Source organism: Takifugu flavidus, chromosome 17, assembly GCF_003711565.1.
Source record: "Takifugu flavidus isolate HTHZ2018 chromosome 17, ASM371156v2, whole genome shotgun sequence".
Classification (NCBI taxonomy): Eukaryota; Metazoa; Chordata; class Actinopteri; order Tetraodontiformes; family Tetraodontidae; genus Takifugu; species Takifugu flavidus.
Genome location: NC_079536.1, coordinates 4,712,626 through 4,727,063, shown reverse-complemented (window position 1 = coordinate 4,727,063; position 14,438 = coordinate 4,712,626). Strand labels below are relative to the sequence as shown.

Genomic DNA, 14,438 nt, shown 5'->3' with positions numbered 1-14,438 from the left:
AATGTTGCCGGTAATTGCGGACAATTACCGGCTGGCTGGCGTCCATTAGCATTTCGCTTGTTTCACGATTTAAAAGTGCCCGCCGAGACATCCACTGCGATCCGGGTCGGAGAAGAATCTCCTGTGAAGGGATGTAATGGTGAGCTAGGTGGAAATGAATTTGGCCAAATAATGGGGATAAAATTACATAAAGTTGCGCAATGTGGGGAGAGGAGGTGCGGCTAATTTGGAAAGATTAAATTGGAAGGATGTTTTAGAGGAGTGATGATGGATTTTTCTTGGCGTCCTGACCCTTCAGCCATATAAAGGTCGGCGTTCGTCTGCGTCTGGGATGTCGTGGGTGTGTTGAAGCGCTCCAGATGCCACTAGAGATGGATGGATGGATGTTTTTGAGAGAGCTTCTGAGGTCACTGAAGGTCGGCTGCCTTTTTAAATCCTCAGCAGAGCGGCTCAGGCGCGGTCACGGAGAAGACAGAAGATTCCTGCTACGGCCTCTTTCTGCGCCCAGGGCGGCGGGAATCGGGTGAAGGAACGCGTGCACTCTGCGGCTGTCATGGGGTCCAGAGCAAAGAGCGCTTTGGTTTCTGTGTCAGGCCGCTTCTGGCCCATCCCACGCGGGAGTGCAAGACACCATTACACAAAACAGCCTTCATAAAATGGAGCAAAACGAGACGAGGCGCACGGCGTCACAAACAGTTGAAACATGTCCAATTCTAATGAGCTGCAGTGAGATAAAAATGCAAATATTCCTCCAGCGTTTTAGCATCACCCCTATTTTCTGAAACTGGTGTATTTTTCCCAGATTGCACTGTGTGTATCTCGCTTTTAAAGATAACAACGCGGAAATGTGTCCTTCAGAGAGCGGACAAGGTGCATTTCAGTGGCAAATGGGAAATGTATGGATTTTTCAGTGCTAAGATCATATAGCAACTATTTGCTGCATCAATTCCCTGAAGAATTCAATAGTAATCTGTTCCGTGTGCGCACATTTCCTTGATATTTCCTGACAAGGTGTGATGGATTTCATAAAAGAATGATATTGATCTTTCCAAAGATCCTCGAAAAAGCAGGACAGAGCACAGAATTGGGTTTTAATGACAGTGTAAGTGTGTTTTGTGAAGCACCAGTGTGACGTTTTCACAGGTAGGGATGAAGAGTCCCTTTTCTCTGACCCCTCCGGCTTTCAAAGATGAGCTGATGGAGACCCAAGCTAGAGAACGAAAATATATCTGCTTCCACCAGCTCTTGAACCGACACATTTGAGGCAACAAAAATTATGTTGGGTTTTTAAAAAAATAATAATAATAATAATTACTTTCACTTCTCAGCTGCGGTAGCATGCCTTCAAATTCTCGGGCTTCTGATTTCTGCAAATACCTCGCAGTCTGCAGCAGCAAAGCTGAGGGATGTGCGGGTTTTTTTTCCCCTCTTGGTGCTATAGCAACAGCCGTTACCTTTGTTGTGGATGAAAAGCATCCGTTAATTCGCCTTACCTGATTCTTTGAGTGTAAAATTCAAAATAAGAAAAAAGGATATTTGTGTAACATGATGTATTGATATCGTGTCAAAACAAGTAAACAAGTGTGTTTGAAAGAAAATGCAAAAGGTGAAAGAGGTCAGAAAACAGTTATTTCTTGTCGTGGTGGCGCCATCTGCTGGTGAGTCTATGTATTTACCAAACATGTTGTTCCTAATACTACCAGTAGGGGGCTACACCGCACCGCTGTCTGACAGGAGCCCTAAACGTTGTGAACAGAAACGAGTACAATAAAATTGTCCTGAGTTTAAAGTCCTCCTGTAATGAAATCCAGCTTTTCTCTTTTCAGACAAAGTCACTCCAGCACAATCTGGTGATAATCGAGCCACAGAGGGCATTGACCTCGATGCAAATGACCTCAGGGTAACTTCTGTCATTCGTCCGATGACCCACAATAACAACAGGGGAACAAATACAGTGGAACTGAACGCACTTGTTCTATCTATTAGTGTTTTCAGTTTATCCTGCAGTGACAATAGCGCTCAGTCAGCATCTGTTCGGAGCACGTTCACTGTATTTATTAACTGAAAGCCGCCGGACACCAAACACTCCACTCAAAATATCCTCCCTAAAAAGAGTCTGATTCTATTAGAGAATATCTTTTCACGCTCCGGCGCCGTTATGATGCAAGGCTGAAGAAAAGACTAAACACAAAGGAAAATCACATGATTATGATGCGTGGAGGCCTCATCTGTGACAGGTTGTGAAGGACGATGGTGCGAGTCAGGCATGAGGAGCACTCTTCACATTCTTCCAGTGTTCACAAGCATAGAAATACCCCAAATTAGCACACAAGGAACCCAGAGCAAACAGCTAATCGTGCCTTTCTTTTCTCTGTTGACCCCGTTCTTTTTTATTGTTATATTTTAGGGTTTTTTGTTGCTGTGGAAAAGCCAGTTTCACCTGGAAACATTTCCTCTTTCCCATGTGAATCCTCCACAATGAGGCAACAGCGTTAAAACATACGGCCGACATCCGTCAGGAGGTGCCTCACGTGGTGCCATCACAACCCACCAAAGTTGACATGAGGACTTTGATTCAGATGAGTTATAATTTGTTATTTAACGATATTAGACCGTTAAAGATGTTTCAATCCTTGTATATTTAAACTGCCTGTCAGTTATCTTAGCACACATGAGCTAATCTAAGAGAGGAGTAACAGAATTACCAGTAAGGAAAGCTGAACTGTGGCCAATATTTAAAAATGAAACCACATAAATAAAATATAGAAGAAATCAACTTTTCAGATGTTATCCAAGGACATGTATTTATTTATTTATTATAAGTCTATAACTGAAGAATATAGCATTAGCATGAGCGGTATGGCTGAAATTTTACTTTCAGTTTATCTGACCACTCCTGTATTTGGCTAAGATAGGAGTGGACGTCATTTAAACTGAGGTTTGAACTGAACAAATATTTTTCTTCCTGCATCCAGCTCCTTTTTTGTCAAATGCTGGACTGACTGTACCACGTCGTGACATTTGTGAGAGACCCAGACCCCAGCAAAGTCACTGTTAGCTCAACCAGTTCGCTTAATAATCATCCTTTTTCCTTACGACACCATCAACCCCGCTGTCCTCGTTCAGTCATCTGTTCAAATTTACAAAACTGCCCACGCTGCACCAGTTACACATGTGACCGCTGTTGTTTTCCCTCGGGCCCCATGCACGCATGCACGGAGCCGCCAAGGGCCGTGTGATTGGCCCAGAATAACACCTGAGAGGACGGGGCGGCTGATTGGCTGAAAACCAGGCTGTTCAGAGAGTGCTACTGACTGCAAAAAAAGCTTTGTATGTGAAGTACAGGCTGACAGAACCAATAAAACCAATTCTGTGGCTGCTCAGTACTGGTGCAGTGCAAATCAAAAGCCTTCTAGAACAACCCGGCCTGTTTGTGGAGCCAGACGTGCTGTAGTCCAGCGATTCGTGGACAGAGAATAACCTGAGTGCCACACAGCTCACTGCTCAGCTGGAGCTGGCATTAAATGTTAGCATTTCGAGCAGCTAACACAGCTGCAGCTGTGGGATGAAGCGTGCTCGGCCTGTTAGCATAGAGAACATACACCGTATATCTGGGGGAGGGGCGACACTGGAGCCTTCCTCATTACTTTGGTGGGTCTCGGGCCAAACTGACGACTCAAAACTGATGCTAATTGTTGCATTGTAAATCAGCTGTGCTGTTTGGACGGTTGATGAAGGAAGTCCAACAGGATGAGGCTGCTGTGGAGAGGTAAAGGTGAGCTGTGTGGCTGGGGACAAAGGCGCGTGACACTCTGCATCCCAGGGAGTACCCAGAATGCATCAGAACAGCAGTACAGAGGGGAAAAGGGAGGAGATAAGGTGGAATAATGTGGCGCAGACGGGATTATTAACCACGTGATAAAAAAGGGCAGCCGCTGTAATGACCTGTGCATAAATTCTCTATTAATCTGCGCCGAAAACGCAGCGATTGTGACACCTGAACAAAGGAGAACAAACAGAATGAAGCTGCCACCATCGGCCAATCAGAGGAGGCGGATTAGGACGGGTCCCTTCATAATTCCGCCTCGGATTCAGGAGTGAAATTGTCAAGCTCGGGTTTGATGGATCAATTTGCCGCCTGTTTCCAGCAGGCTCTAATTCAATCCCTCCCAGTCTAACAGCCTAATCTACGACACGCTTGATGTGCTATTCATTTAGAGAGTGGCAGAATCCTACTTTATCTTCCTCAGCGGCTGAGACCTCCTCAATGTGCCAGCTTTACCGGTTGCTAGGAGCTATATGCTATATGTAATTGTCACGGTTATTACGGCCTCGCATTAGCCTGACAGCACCAAACCTGCAGGATCTCTTTATTTACCAGGCAGATTAGTGTTTCCTCGTTCGTTACTGCGCGATATTTCAGCATCGCCGCTGCGGGAGTTTTCCTCTTCCGCCACATCAGCCGCAACAAACCACGTTAAAACCAGAAGATTTGGCAACCATTTCCACACCAAGACCAGCTTTTATATGCATTTAGTCCTGAGGTGAGGGGGACTATTACTGGGAGAATTCTGGAGGTGAGGGTGAAGACTGTGAGCTTCAGGTCCACCCATCTGACCCCCCTCCCACCCCACCCTCGCCTTCTGGGTTTGAAAGTACGACGCTCTGGGTTTTATCTGTGCTAGCCACATGGCCGGCTGAGATTACGCAAGAGTAAATAAGACTGATGTCATTATCCACGGAGCGCGCTGAACATGGGTCCGGGGCCGTGACAACACGTTTGTAAAGAGGTCACCGATGAGGCCACACACAAGAAAACAGCCCAGTTCAGGCGGCTCCGGAGTGGAATTTCCTCTGCTCCTCATCCAATAAGACATGCTGTCTTTGTAAAATCCCCCTCTGAATGCTCGGAAACACGGAGCGGCACCAATGCCAAGCTTCAACCCTCCGACATGTTTTCACGCTCTTGTTTGTTAATAATAATTTATTTATTTAAAAATGCACCTCCGGTAGAGTCACCGCGTGGCTGCCACTGCCGGGTTAGAGTCGGTGTGACTGGAAATAATCCACAATCAGATGTTTTATTATGTGCACGCTGGAAGCTGCGGGAGAAATAGGGCCACGTTTGCGTCCGTGTGCGATGTCAACATTCAAAACTGCGCCACTCGCGTGGGACTCGATGAGCTCCTCTACGCCGCCACTGGCACGTCGACCTGGTTTGCAGCAATTTTTTCTTCAACTTAAACTTGAGAAGAGGCGAAGAACAAAATACCTTCATCTCCACCACTGTTTCCTGTGGCTGTCGCCGTGGCAACCATATGACTCTTTAGGCTGAACTGGAACGTGATGGTTCCCCTCCCCCACGTGTGCTCAAATCTTCCTTTTTTGGTGGAAAAGAACTTGCATCACGCTTTAGGTTCACGGATATCGGCCAGCAGCTCATGATTAATGCTAATATAGCGAAAAAGAACCTCGTATTTTTGTACAAACGTGTGGAAATTCAGTCCAAACTTTAGCCAGCATGAAGGGTTTCGCCACAATCCAAAAACAGGAGTGACAAAGTGACTCTCCGGCTCCTGCGGACGCCCTGCTGGCAGCTTCTGGAGCGCTCACCATATTTCCATATTGATTTCCATGAATGTAGTAACTGACTATTGTTTTCATTATGATTATTTTACAAGTAATTTGGAGCATTTGTTTTCCCTCCAACCTCAAATCAGCCATAAAGAAGAATAATTGAGCAGCTGGTTTTCGGCTTTGGAGCCGAACATTGCAGCTTCATTTGGCGCAAAACTAATTTAATGGTTTTTGCTATTTTGCAGCCAGATAATTAAAAAATAAATGAGCACAATAGCCCGAAACGCCGGCGCCCACATATGATTATGCCAAAGCTCTGGCTATCTGATTTGCTTTCTGTTCTTGTCACCAAATTTCCTGTTGGCATCAATTTTCATTTGGGGTTTGCATGAAGCGAGTCGATCACGGTCCCACTTCAAACAGCCAATTACTGTAGTTCTTTAAATCTGAGGTTATTGCTCATGAACATGTGTAACATCCCATTATTTGCTGGATGATCATTTTTCCTCACATTTTAACAGGTGCTTGTTCTCATGCTCAGTGCTGCACGTATGCAGCCAAAAAAACCACATGCTTATCATCAGACTGTCCTACATACACCTGGCGGGGGCACACGGCGTCTTGCACAACATGTTTCCATGTTTTCGTCTGCCTCTGAAAGTGTGTGGTGACCCTTATCCGTTTGCATTATCTGTGACAGATATAGGGGGCCTGCACACTCCCCTGTCCAGGTCCCACCTCCTCTGACCTGAAATGGAGGTCAAGAAACCTTGTAAAAACCCACCCAGACAGAGGAGAAAAGCGCTACTTTTCTCCTGACATAAGCTCTCGACGGTAAAGTTATTCTTTTAATCCTCCGGGTGACTTGCGACCACTTAAAGTAGTCCTCTATTTCCACTTCCGCCTCCCGGTTTAGCGCGGCTGTTCCGGATGAGGGGGCGGAGTTTGGGCGCGACGTCATATCATCCGCCGCGCTGTGATTGGTGGAGGCGTCTCACCCGACACAGCTGTGAATGTTTTGTGCGGAGGAAGCTCCTCTCCGATAGAGAGCTCTGCGCCGAAGAATGGAGCCGCACTGTTAGCTGTGTTGCTACTGCGTATGATATGAATAAAACTTGCTGAGCGTAGTTATCGTTGTTAGGAACAGGTTAGAGCAAGGTTGGCCCGGGTCGTCTTGGCGAATGACGAGGCGGGAAGGTGTCATTTCGGAGCAGACATCAGGGGATCAAGGTAAGGGTCTTTTCCCTCGACGTGTTAAGCCCACCCCGCTACTCCGAATTAACGCATGCTATTTTAACACCACGCAGTCCCAAAGTGCCAAATGTCCAGCCTGGAGGATCGCTGCTGGAGCTGCTCCTGTGCGTCAAAGGTCGAAGCGAAGCATTCCTCCGGAGCCAACTGGTTAGCATCCAAAGCCGGAGAGATGATGTCCATCATATCCTCGGTGCTCAGATCCGCGTACGGCTCCTTGCACAGCGTCCGGGCGGCCAACCTCCTCCGCCGGGGTCTCGTCCTCTTCACGGTCGGGGCGTTCCTTGCTCTGGTGCTCAACCTGCTGCAGATACAAAGGAAAGTCACCCTGTTCCCCGAGGAGGTGATGGCAACTTTGTTCTCGTCCACCTGGTGGATCCCTCCGTGCTGCGGCACAGGGGCAGGTGAGGAGATGCGGGTTCAGTCGCCTATTAGCGAGTTATCAATAGTTGCTAAGAGTTTGACTATAGTTTCCATTTATTTGTTGCTCGGGATTTAAGGAACGTAAACATCTGGGACACTTGGCTTAAAGTATTGGGATATATTGTTCACATTTAGCCGCTCGTGAATTGTTGGTCTGAGATTGACGTACATCACACACACACACGTCTCAATAAGCTGTAAAATATAGAAACTATTAGTAAATTCTAACCGTTCGTGGTACCGTTTGGATAGTTACGTATTACTCAGTGTTGCGCTTTGTTTGTGTAATATTTTATATAACCCTTGTTTTAAAACCGCACACGCTCATTGGGTTTTTTGGAATCGAGTTATGTTTAACATAAAAAGGCTTGTAGGACTCGTAGGCTCTGCCGAGCTCTGATTGGCTGCAACAGCCGGACACGAGGTGATCTGTGCGCTGATTGGTCCGTGTAATAACGGGTGAGCTGAGAGGGCGGTCCTTATGGGCAAGGAACCAGGAAATACGAAGGAGTTAAAAAAAAAAAAAAAAAAGCCCCTTTCCTCTCTGACTCCTCCTTTATTGCCCTGCTGGAGGGCAGAAACGTAACCGAAAGTGTGGCGACGGGTCCTGCTGTTTAAACACGCGTCTCCTTAGGCGTTTATTGTTTGAACAAGGCACCTTTACCTGTCAGTTCTTGATTGTCATGAACTCATTTAGCCTTTTATTGCTTCCTGCTGCTCATGAATGCTAAGTTTCTTTCACAGAAACTACCTTCAAATATCTCACAGTGTCATGAAAGCCCCCTGCACAGATAGCACCTTGTTCATCCAGTTTATGCACTTTTCAAGCCCGTACTCCTGTTTCGGAACTGATGCGCTAATATCTCTGGCTAACTTGAACGTTTTGGCGTCTGTTTGCTCCACAGCTGTCGTCGGTCTGCTGTACCCCTGCCTGGACAGTCATTTGGGGGAGCCGCATAAATTCAAGAGGGAGTGGGCCAGCGTGATGAGGTGCATCGCTGTGTTCGTTGGCATTAACCACGCAAGTGTCGTATCCTTTCGTGAAAGACTCGCCGTCGTAGTCAAAAACGTGGTAAACGTACTGTTGAGCCTCATTCAACAGGATGTTCAAGGATAGATTAATCACAGACAAATATTTAATGGCGTAATTTATTGCCAGTGGTGTGCTGTTCAGGTTTCGCCTTAACTCTGCTGTAACAGAAACTAAACATTGACAACAACGTGCAGCTCTCGCTAACACTCGCAGCTTTGTCCCTGGGCCTGTGGTGGACGTTCGATCGGTCCAGGAGCGGCTTGGGTTTGGGCATCACCACCGCCTTCCTCGCTACCGTCTTCACACAGCTGCTGGTCTACAACGGAGTCTACCAGTGAGTTAACCTTCAGCGAACCTTCTGTGCGACAATATTGTTTTCGAGTGCAGGTGCAGGAACTTTTGTCATAGTTTTCATAGTTTTGGAAATTGCTGCCACCTCGCGCAACAACAGGTTCCTGGTTTCTCGTGCCAACGATAACAAAACTATGTAGCTTTGCTGTTCATTATGTACCTAGCACTGGCATAAATTAACTACGTCGCCAAATTCCCCGCCTTTTTATATTTCTGTTAAAAAAACATAGACACGACAATGATCCCCTTGTGTCTCAGAGCCCAATTAAGTCGCTCCCCCGCTGACTTCAGTGGGACGTCATCAGATCAGCAGCCCTCTGCTGAGCACAGGTTCAAAAGGCAGCTGCATTCTGTGATGACTTTAGGGTGAAAGTAGCGAGGAATGTGAAGAATGAGGAAAGATAATGTAGGTTCGAAGGGTTTGAAGTTCTGTTTTCTTCTAATTTTGTCCTCGTTAGAGGTGCCTTTTCTACTTCGGTTTTCTAGGTCGGCGTGTGTTTAAAAGGGATTTCTGTTTTCCAGGCATACGTCTCCAGACTTCCTGTATGTACGCTCCTGGCTCCCGTGCATATTCTTCTCCGGTGGTGTGACTGTGGGCAACATTGGACGACAACTTGCGATGGTAATTTTTATTTACCTTAATTAAATGAATCACAGTGGCGAGTCTAGAATTGAAATTGGTGATACAGCCCCAACTGCCAGTTGAGTATTTTGAACAATTGTAGACTGTATTTATGCTAATTGTCTCCCACATTTAAATCTTTACGCTCATGAATCTGTGTAACACTTGACAATAAAACTTCGCATTTAGCTTTTGGGTTAGCTGTTTAATTAGCTGCTAAACTCCATCCCTTTTTGTCGTACGATTTGCTAAGATTAAAATTTAGCTCTAAGCAGCTGCAATCCTTTGAATGTTTTAGCTAATTCATGTTGACGTGCCACATCGCTACACTCTTAACTGTACCTACATAACAGAAAACATCTCTTTATTTGCAATAACTCCATTGAGCAGCAGTTGCAGATACTGTCAAATGGTTAAAACGGTACTGGAAGCCCCCACCCCCCCACTCCTGTTCTCCCTTATAATTATCCCATCAAGTCAGCTTTGATGTCTCCATTAAGCCTTTTACCCTGAAGCCTCACCTCATTCTGTCTGTAAAGTAAGACTCCCGTCACTCCCTCAGTTTGACTCAGTGAAAGCGTGAAAGCAGATTAAGGCCTGTTGTTTTTCTCAGTCGCGGGCACAAACAGAGCCAGTCGGGACTCGGCTGGCCAGAGGGTCATTTGCTACTTGTCGTTTTTGTGTTTGTGGCAAGGCGCGAGGAATGTTGGCACAAGTCCGCACCCGCAATTGTGCTTTTTTACACCCATTTGCGTCAGTAAACGATTGATTTACGCACAGGACCGGCGCTAACGTCAAGCTCTTCTTGAAAATCACAGCTGAATCCGGCGAAACAATCTGTTTCCCTTAAATCAAACTATAAATAGAGGAACAATTTACTAACTCTTTTGGGGGAGGGGGTATTTGAGCAAACCTATCAAATGGGAGACGAGTCAGCCTCCACTTTTGTCTCCGTGGTGATTTTGGAATCTGCAGGTTCCTGTTTTATCTGACTGGATTCTGTTTCCTCCTCAGGGTGGCGTTGAGAAATCTCACGTGGACTGAAGCTGCAGAAAGTAAAACCGGAGGCAGAAATGAACTCGGAGAACATAAAGGACAGGAAACGAACTGCTCATTGTTCCGACATGATCCCGAATGCCCCTCATCCGTCGTGCCACGTCCTCCGCACCTCCTCACGGCCAAACAACCGCTGTCGTATTCAAGATCCTGATTTCATTCACGCCAGGCAGAAGGACGGCGTTTGCTGTTGCGTTTAAGTGCTGACTAGTTTTATTTCCACACAAGAAGAAATGTCTGTCATGGAACCTGAAGACGGAAGGCGTGACCGTAACTGGGCTCCAGCAGGGACGATGTGAGGGTGGTTTCAATGTCTTGTTCTTTTCTGTAACACCATTATGAAAGGGAAACCTGAGTGGGTAAAAAATGTCTTGACCCTCCTATAGAAACTGTAGAATCACCCCGGAAGATGTTCCCACCTGAACCAAATTAAGTTTTGATTGTCCCCAAGACCAAATGTGATGCTCGATGCGTCCCAGCTTCGAAAGAAACAGTCCCACACTCCCGCCCTGCGTACGTGGTTGGCGTCCAGGGGTGCCAACCGGTGAACCTTCACCTTGAATTGCCATTAGAGCACATTATAGGCGTATTTCAGTCCCTCCTGGGGGAGGGGGGGACAACTGTTTTCCCTGTAAAACCGGCTCAGATGTTTCCCAGTATGAGGCGAAAGGCATCGGATGTGAGAGAATGTAGCGGGAGAGCGCCGCCACAACTCCTGCCGGCGTTTTCACGTGAGGTCAAACCAGAGTGGACCTGGTCACGGGCAGGTATTAACCATCGCGTAGGACAGGCATCTTGCTGTGTGATTCCGCGTGAATATATTTTAAATCTAGTCTTTGAAGGAGTCGGACATTATGAAGAGTTGCAATCTGTGATTGCCTGTGTATTATAGAAAGTGGTGTTGATGACACTATAACTTTTTTTTATAACAGTCGCTCATACGTATAACGGCTCTCCTACGTAATCACACAGGTATTATTTCCGTATTAGACCCCCGGCGTGATTGAGTCTGGGGTCTAGAGGATAAGTGCAATCAGAGTATACATCAGCAGATTATACTTCCTTATTTATTATTATTTTCAGACTCATTGGTATATGCAGTGTGGAGACTTCATCAGAAAAGCAATAATATCCTTCTTTGTGATTCTTATTTCTGTCAGAGATTACTTGCCTTTCCAATACCTCTCATCAGACAAAGCGACATAAGAAGCTCTATTGTGTTAAACTGTTGTGAAAAGACAAAAAAGAAAATCATTTCGTAGCATTATTTTTTATTTTTTTTTGGTGGCAGATGATTTCGGGTTGATCTGCTCATATTCAGGTGTGATAACCGAATTGGAAGCTTTATTTTTTTTTTTTTTGAGGTGCCGAAGCACCTTTTTTTTTTTTGTGTCTGATATATACGCTGTGTATCATTTTTGCTACTTTGGATTTAAGTCATAATAAAAACACCTTACTGGGACGTCTGCCTGGTTTAAGTCCACACATCTGAAGGGTCTAATTACTATAACTGTTGGGTTTTTCAGGGGGTGGGGGGGTTAAGGGGCGTCGGAAGCATCCGTGTTGGACCAGACCGACCTTTCTGGGGTGTTGATGGTGGCGTTTCGTTGTGTCTGCTGTCGGAGCCCAGCTGAATAGACGAAGACGCTCTTTTGTCCGAGGTTTCTGTCAGTCTCCAGAGCCATTATGTCTCCGGCTGCATCTTCCTTCTATCTCCAAGACCCCCTCCTCTTCCTATACCCCCTTCACCCCCCCTCGTGCGTCGGCGAGGAACTGCCCCCTCCTCTTCAGTCTACCCCCTCTATCCGAACACGCCTTTCTGCAGGGCAGCCTTCTATTTATACCTAGCGGGGGACTGACAGTTAACCTTTTGCACTGGGGGAAATTTCTGGGAACGGGGCCAGTGTCAGTGGGTATCCTGCATCAGCCCCTCGTTCTGGGACCCCCTCTATACATTTATGTATCTCTCCTCTTATCTGTTTATCCCAACAACCATCCAGCGCCACACGCCACCTCTCCTCTCAGCCTTCTCTTCCAGTCTGCTCCTCTTCTCAGGGATGAATAATTGGCCAGGCTTCAACTTCCTTTCATTTCCTGCTACAGCAAACTGAAAGACTCCATTAAAGTGCCGTGGTATTGCCAAAAAAGACCACCCCCTCTCTCTCCCTCTCTCTCTGTGCCCTTCTTTCAAGGCGAAAAGGCAGTCACGGGTCCATCTGACAGGCTGGCTTCAACCATCTGTAGACTGGACTGTTTAGTGTCAGCATCTCTGGGTGCTGTCTGCTCACACAATAATTGGCAGGTAATAATATGTGTTGTGGGAAGTTGTTTTTCAGTGCCACAAAGTCACATTTTTGGAAAAAGATGCGGATTTAAGTTGACTTTCACCATCTTTCCTCCAGGGCGGTGAATGCATTTATGCCTTTATAGGCAAATAAGTCCTCTTTCAGATGTAGATCACAGTTCGTTTCAAGAATAATCTTGGAGTGATAATAGCTTACAATTTCAGGACAGGGCTCATGATAAACTTTACACGAAAACATTAAAGTACAGCTTAGAGCCACTTGTTCTGCTCAGGAAACAGGCCTGCGCTGCTTAATAGTGATTGCTATTGTCACCACCAGATGACACTGTTTATCCTCTCAGGTTGTCTCAATGTTATTACCGTGACGACTCAGCGCCTCTAGCGGGAGGATGAGGTACAACAACGAAGGCTCTGGCATTCCCAAGAAAAGCTTGATATTTGTAGTTACTTTTAATAAAGTTTATCCCTCTGATACTGTGAGCAAACAAATACAGTAATCTATTGATCCCACACACATTATAAATGCATTTGGATGCACGCTGAACGTAGTATTTAAGCATAGATTTTGCCCCCTCAAAGCCCTCCACAAACAATGATGCACACAGAAATTCAGATTCAGAGAGATAATTTATTAAATAGTTCCAGGGATATTATTCCAGGAATATTTATTTCACACTGCAGTGAGCTGCAGAGTCACATGCATGATAGAAAAGGTCAATGAAATGGATTGAGTGTGGAGGAAAACCATCGCACGCACTTATTTCTCTGCCAAAAGGTCTTCAGTGGCATTAATGTCCTGCTCTCCGTGATATATAATGAAACGATGTGTGTGTGTGTGTGTGTGTGTGGGTCGTTTAGGTCTGCTGAGCCTTCATTACACCAGAGCTGGGTCCACTCCTGTCCTCTGCCCTCGATCATTGCCTCTCCCAGCCCTGACCTGGAATAATGAATTACAGCGGATGCCATGGGGGTTGAGTGGGCTTAGCTCAGGAGTGGACTCCATTTTAGCTCAAATTACCTCTCAGATCGCATTCAAATGGCAGTTTCTCTGGCTGTTTCTTGCCTGAACTGAAATGATCTGCTCTTTTTTAATGTATTCAGTCCCGCTCTGGCATTTTTCTGTGGTCACATCTACATCTGCTTAAAAACATCAGCATCGTTGTTAAGAGCAGGGTTGCTCGGCACAGCCTCATGCGCCCTTCCTGGTGATTCCTCCTCTTCCTCGGTGGTACAGATGACAGGCCAAACCTCGGGTGATGCCACATTATGCACGCCATCCAAACAAATCTGCCCCAGTGTAAATTAGAGAGTGCATCACGGCCCGGATCAGAATGTAAAATCAAGGTGGGTATTAGGAATAACTGCATAAAAGCTAATGGAATAAATCAGGGCGAGGTTTTTCCTTTGCATGATTCATCCAGAGAGGCAAAAAATGCAGTTAGTGGAGACTCAGAGGCGGAGAGGTGAGCACATATTCAAGGAAATACGTCAAAAGATCTTCATGCCTGCTTTGGAGATAGAATGAAACATTATCAAGGTTAGAATAATGTGAATCCGGGACATTCTAAAGGTTCATGTTTGTCATGTTTTAATTAGTCTTCATTAGTAGGCTAAGAGGCATTTCTGGGGAGCAACAGGCATGCGGCCTATTCATCTCACTGCTGAGAGATGCACAAAGTTGGCAGGCTAAATCCATCTGGGAAAGTTTTTATGCGCCTGAAATGGCCCCTGACAGCACGCCCCTCACGAGATAGTGACAAATTCACAACATGTCCGCGGCTGGGAGGGGGTAAAAACAACTCAGGTGCACACGGGGGTGA

General features: G+C 46.1%; 1 protein-coding gene across 1 annotated transcript; it reads left to right on the top strand.

The window, feature by feature from the left end:
* Positions 1-6,542: 6,542 nt before the first annotated feature.
* Positions 6,543-11,775, top strand: insig1 (insulin induced gene 1). The gene is made up of 6 exons (XM_057012427.1): positions 6,543-6,807; positions 6,885-7,232; positions 8,157-8,281; positions 8,452-8,618; positions 9,158-9,257; positions 10,272-11,775. Exons 1-6 carry the CDS (start codon positions 6,759-6,761, stop codon positions 10,299-10,301), a joined length of 819 nt encoding a protein of 272 aa, XP_056868407.1. The 5' UTR covers positions 6,543-6,758; the 3' UTR covers positions 10,302-11,775.
* The last annotated feature ends 2,663 nt before the right edge of the window (positions 11,776-14,438 follow it).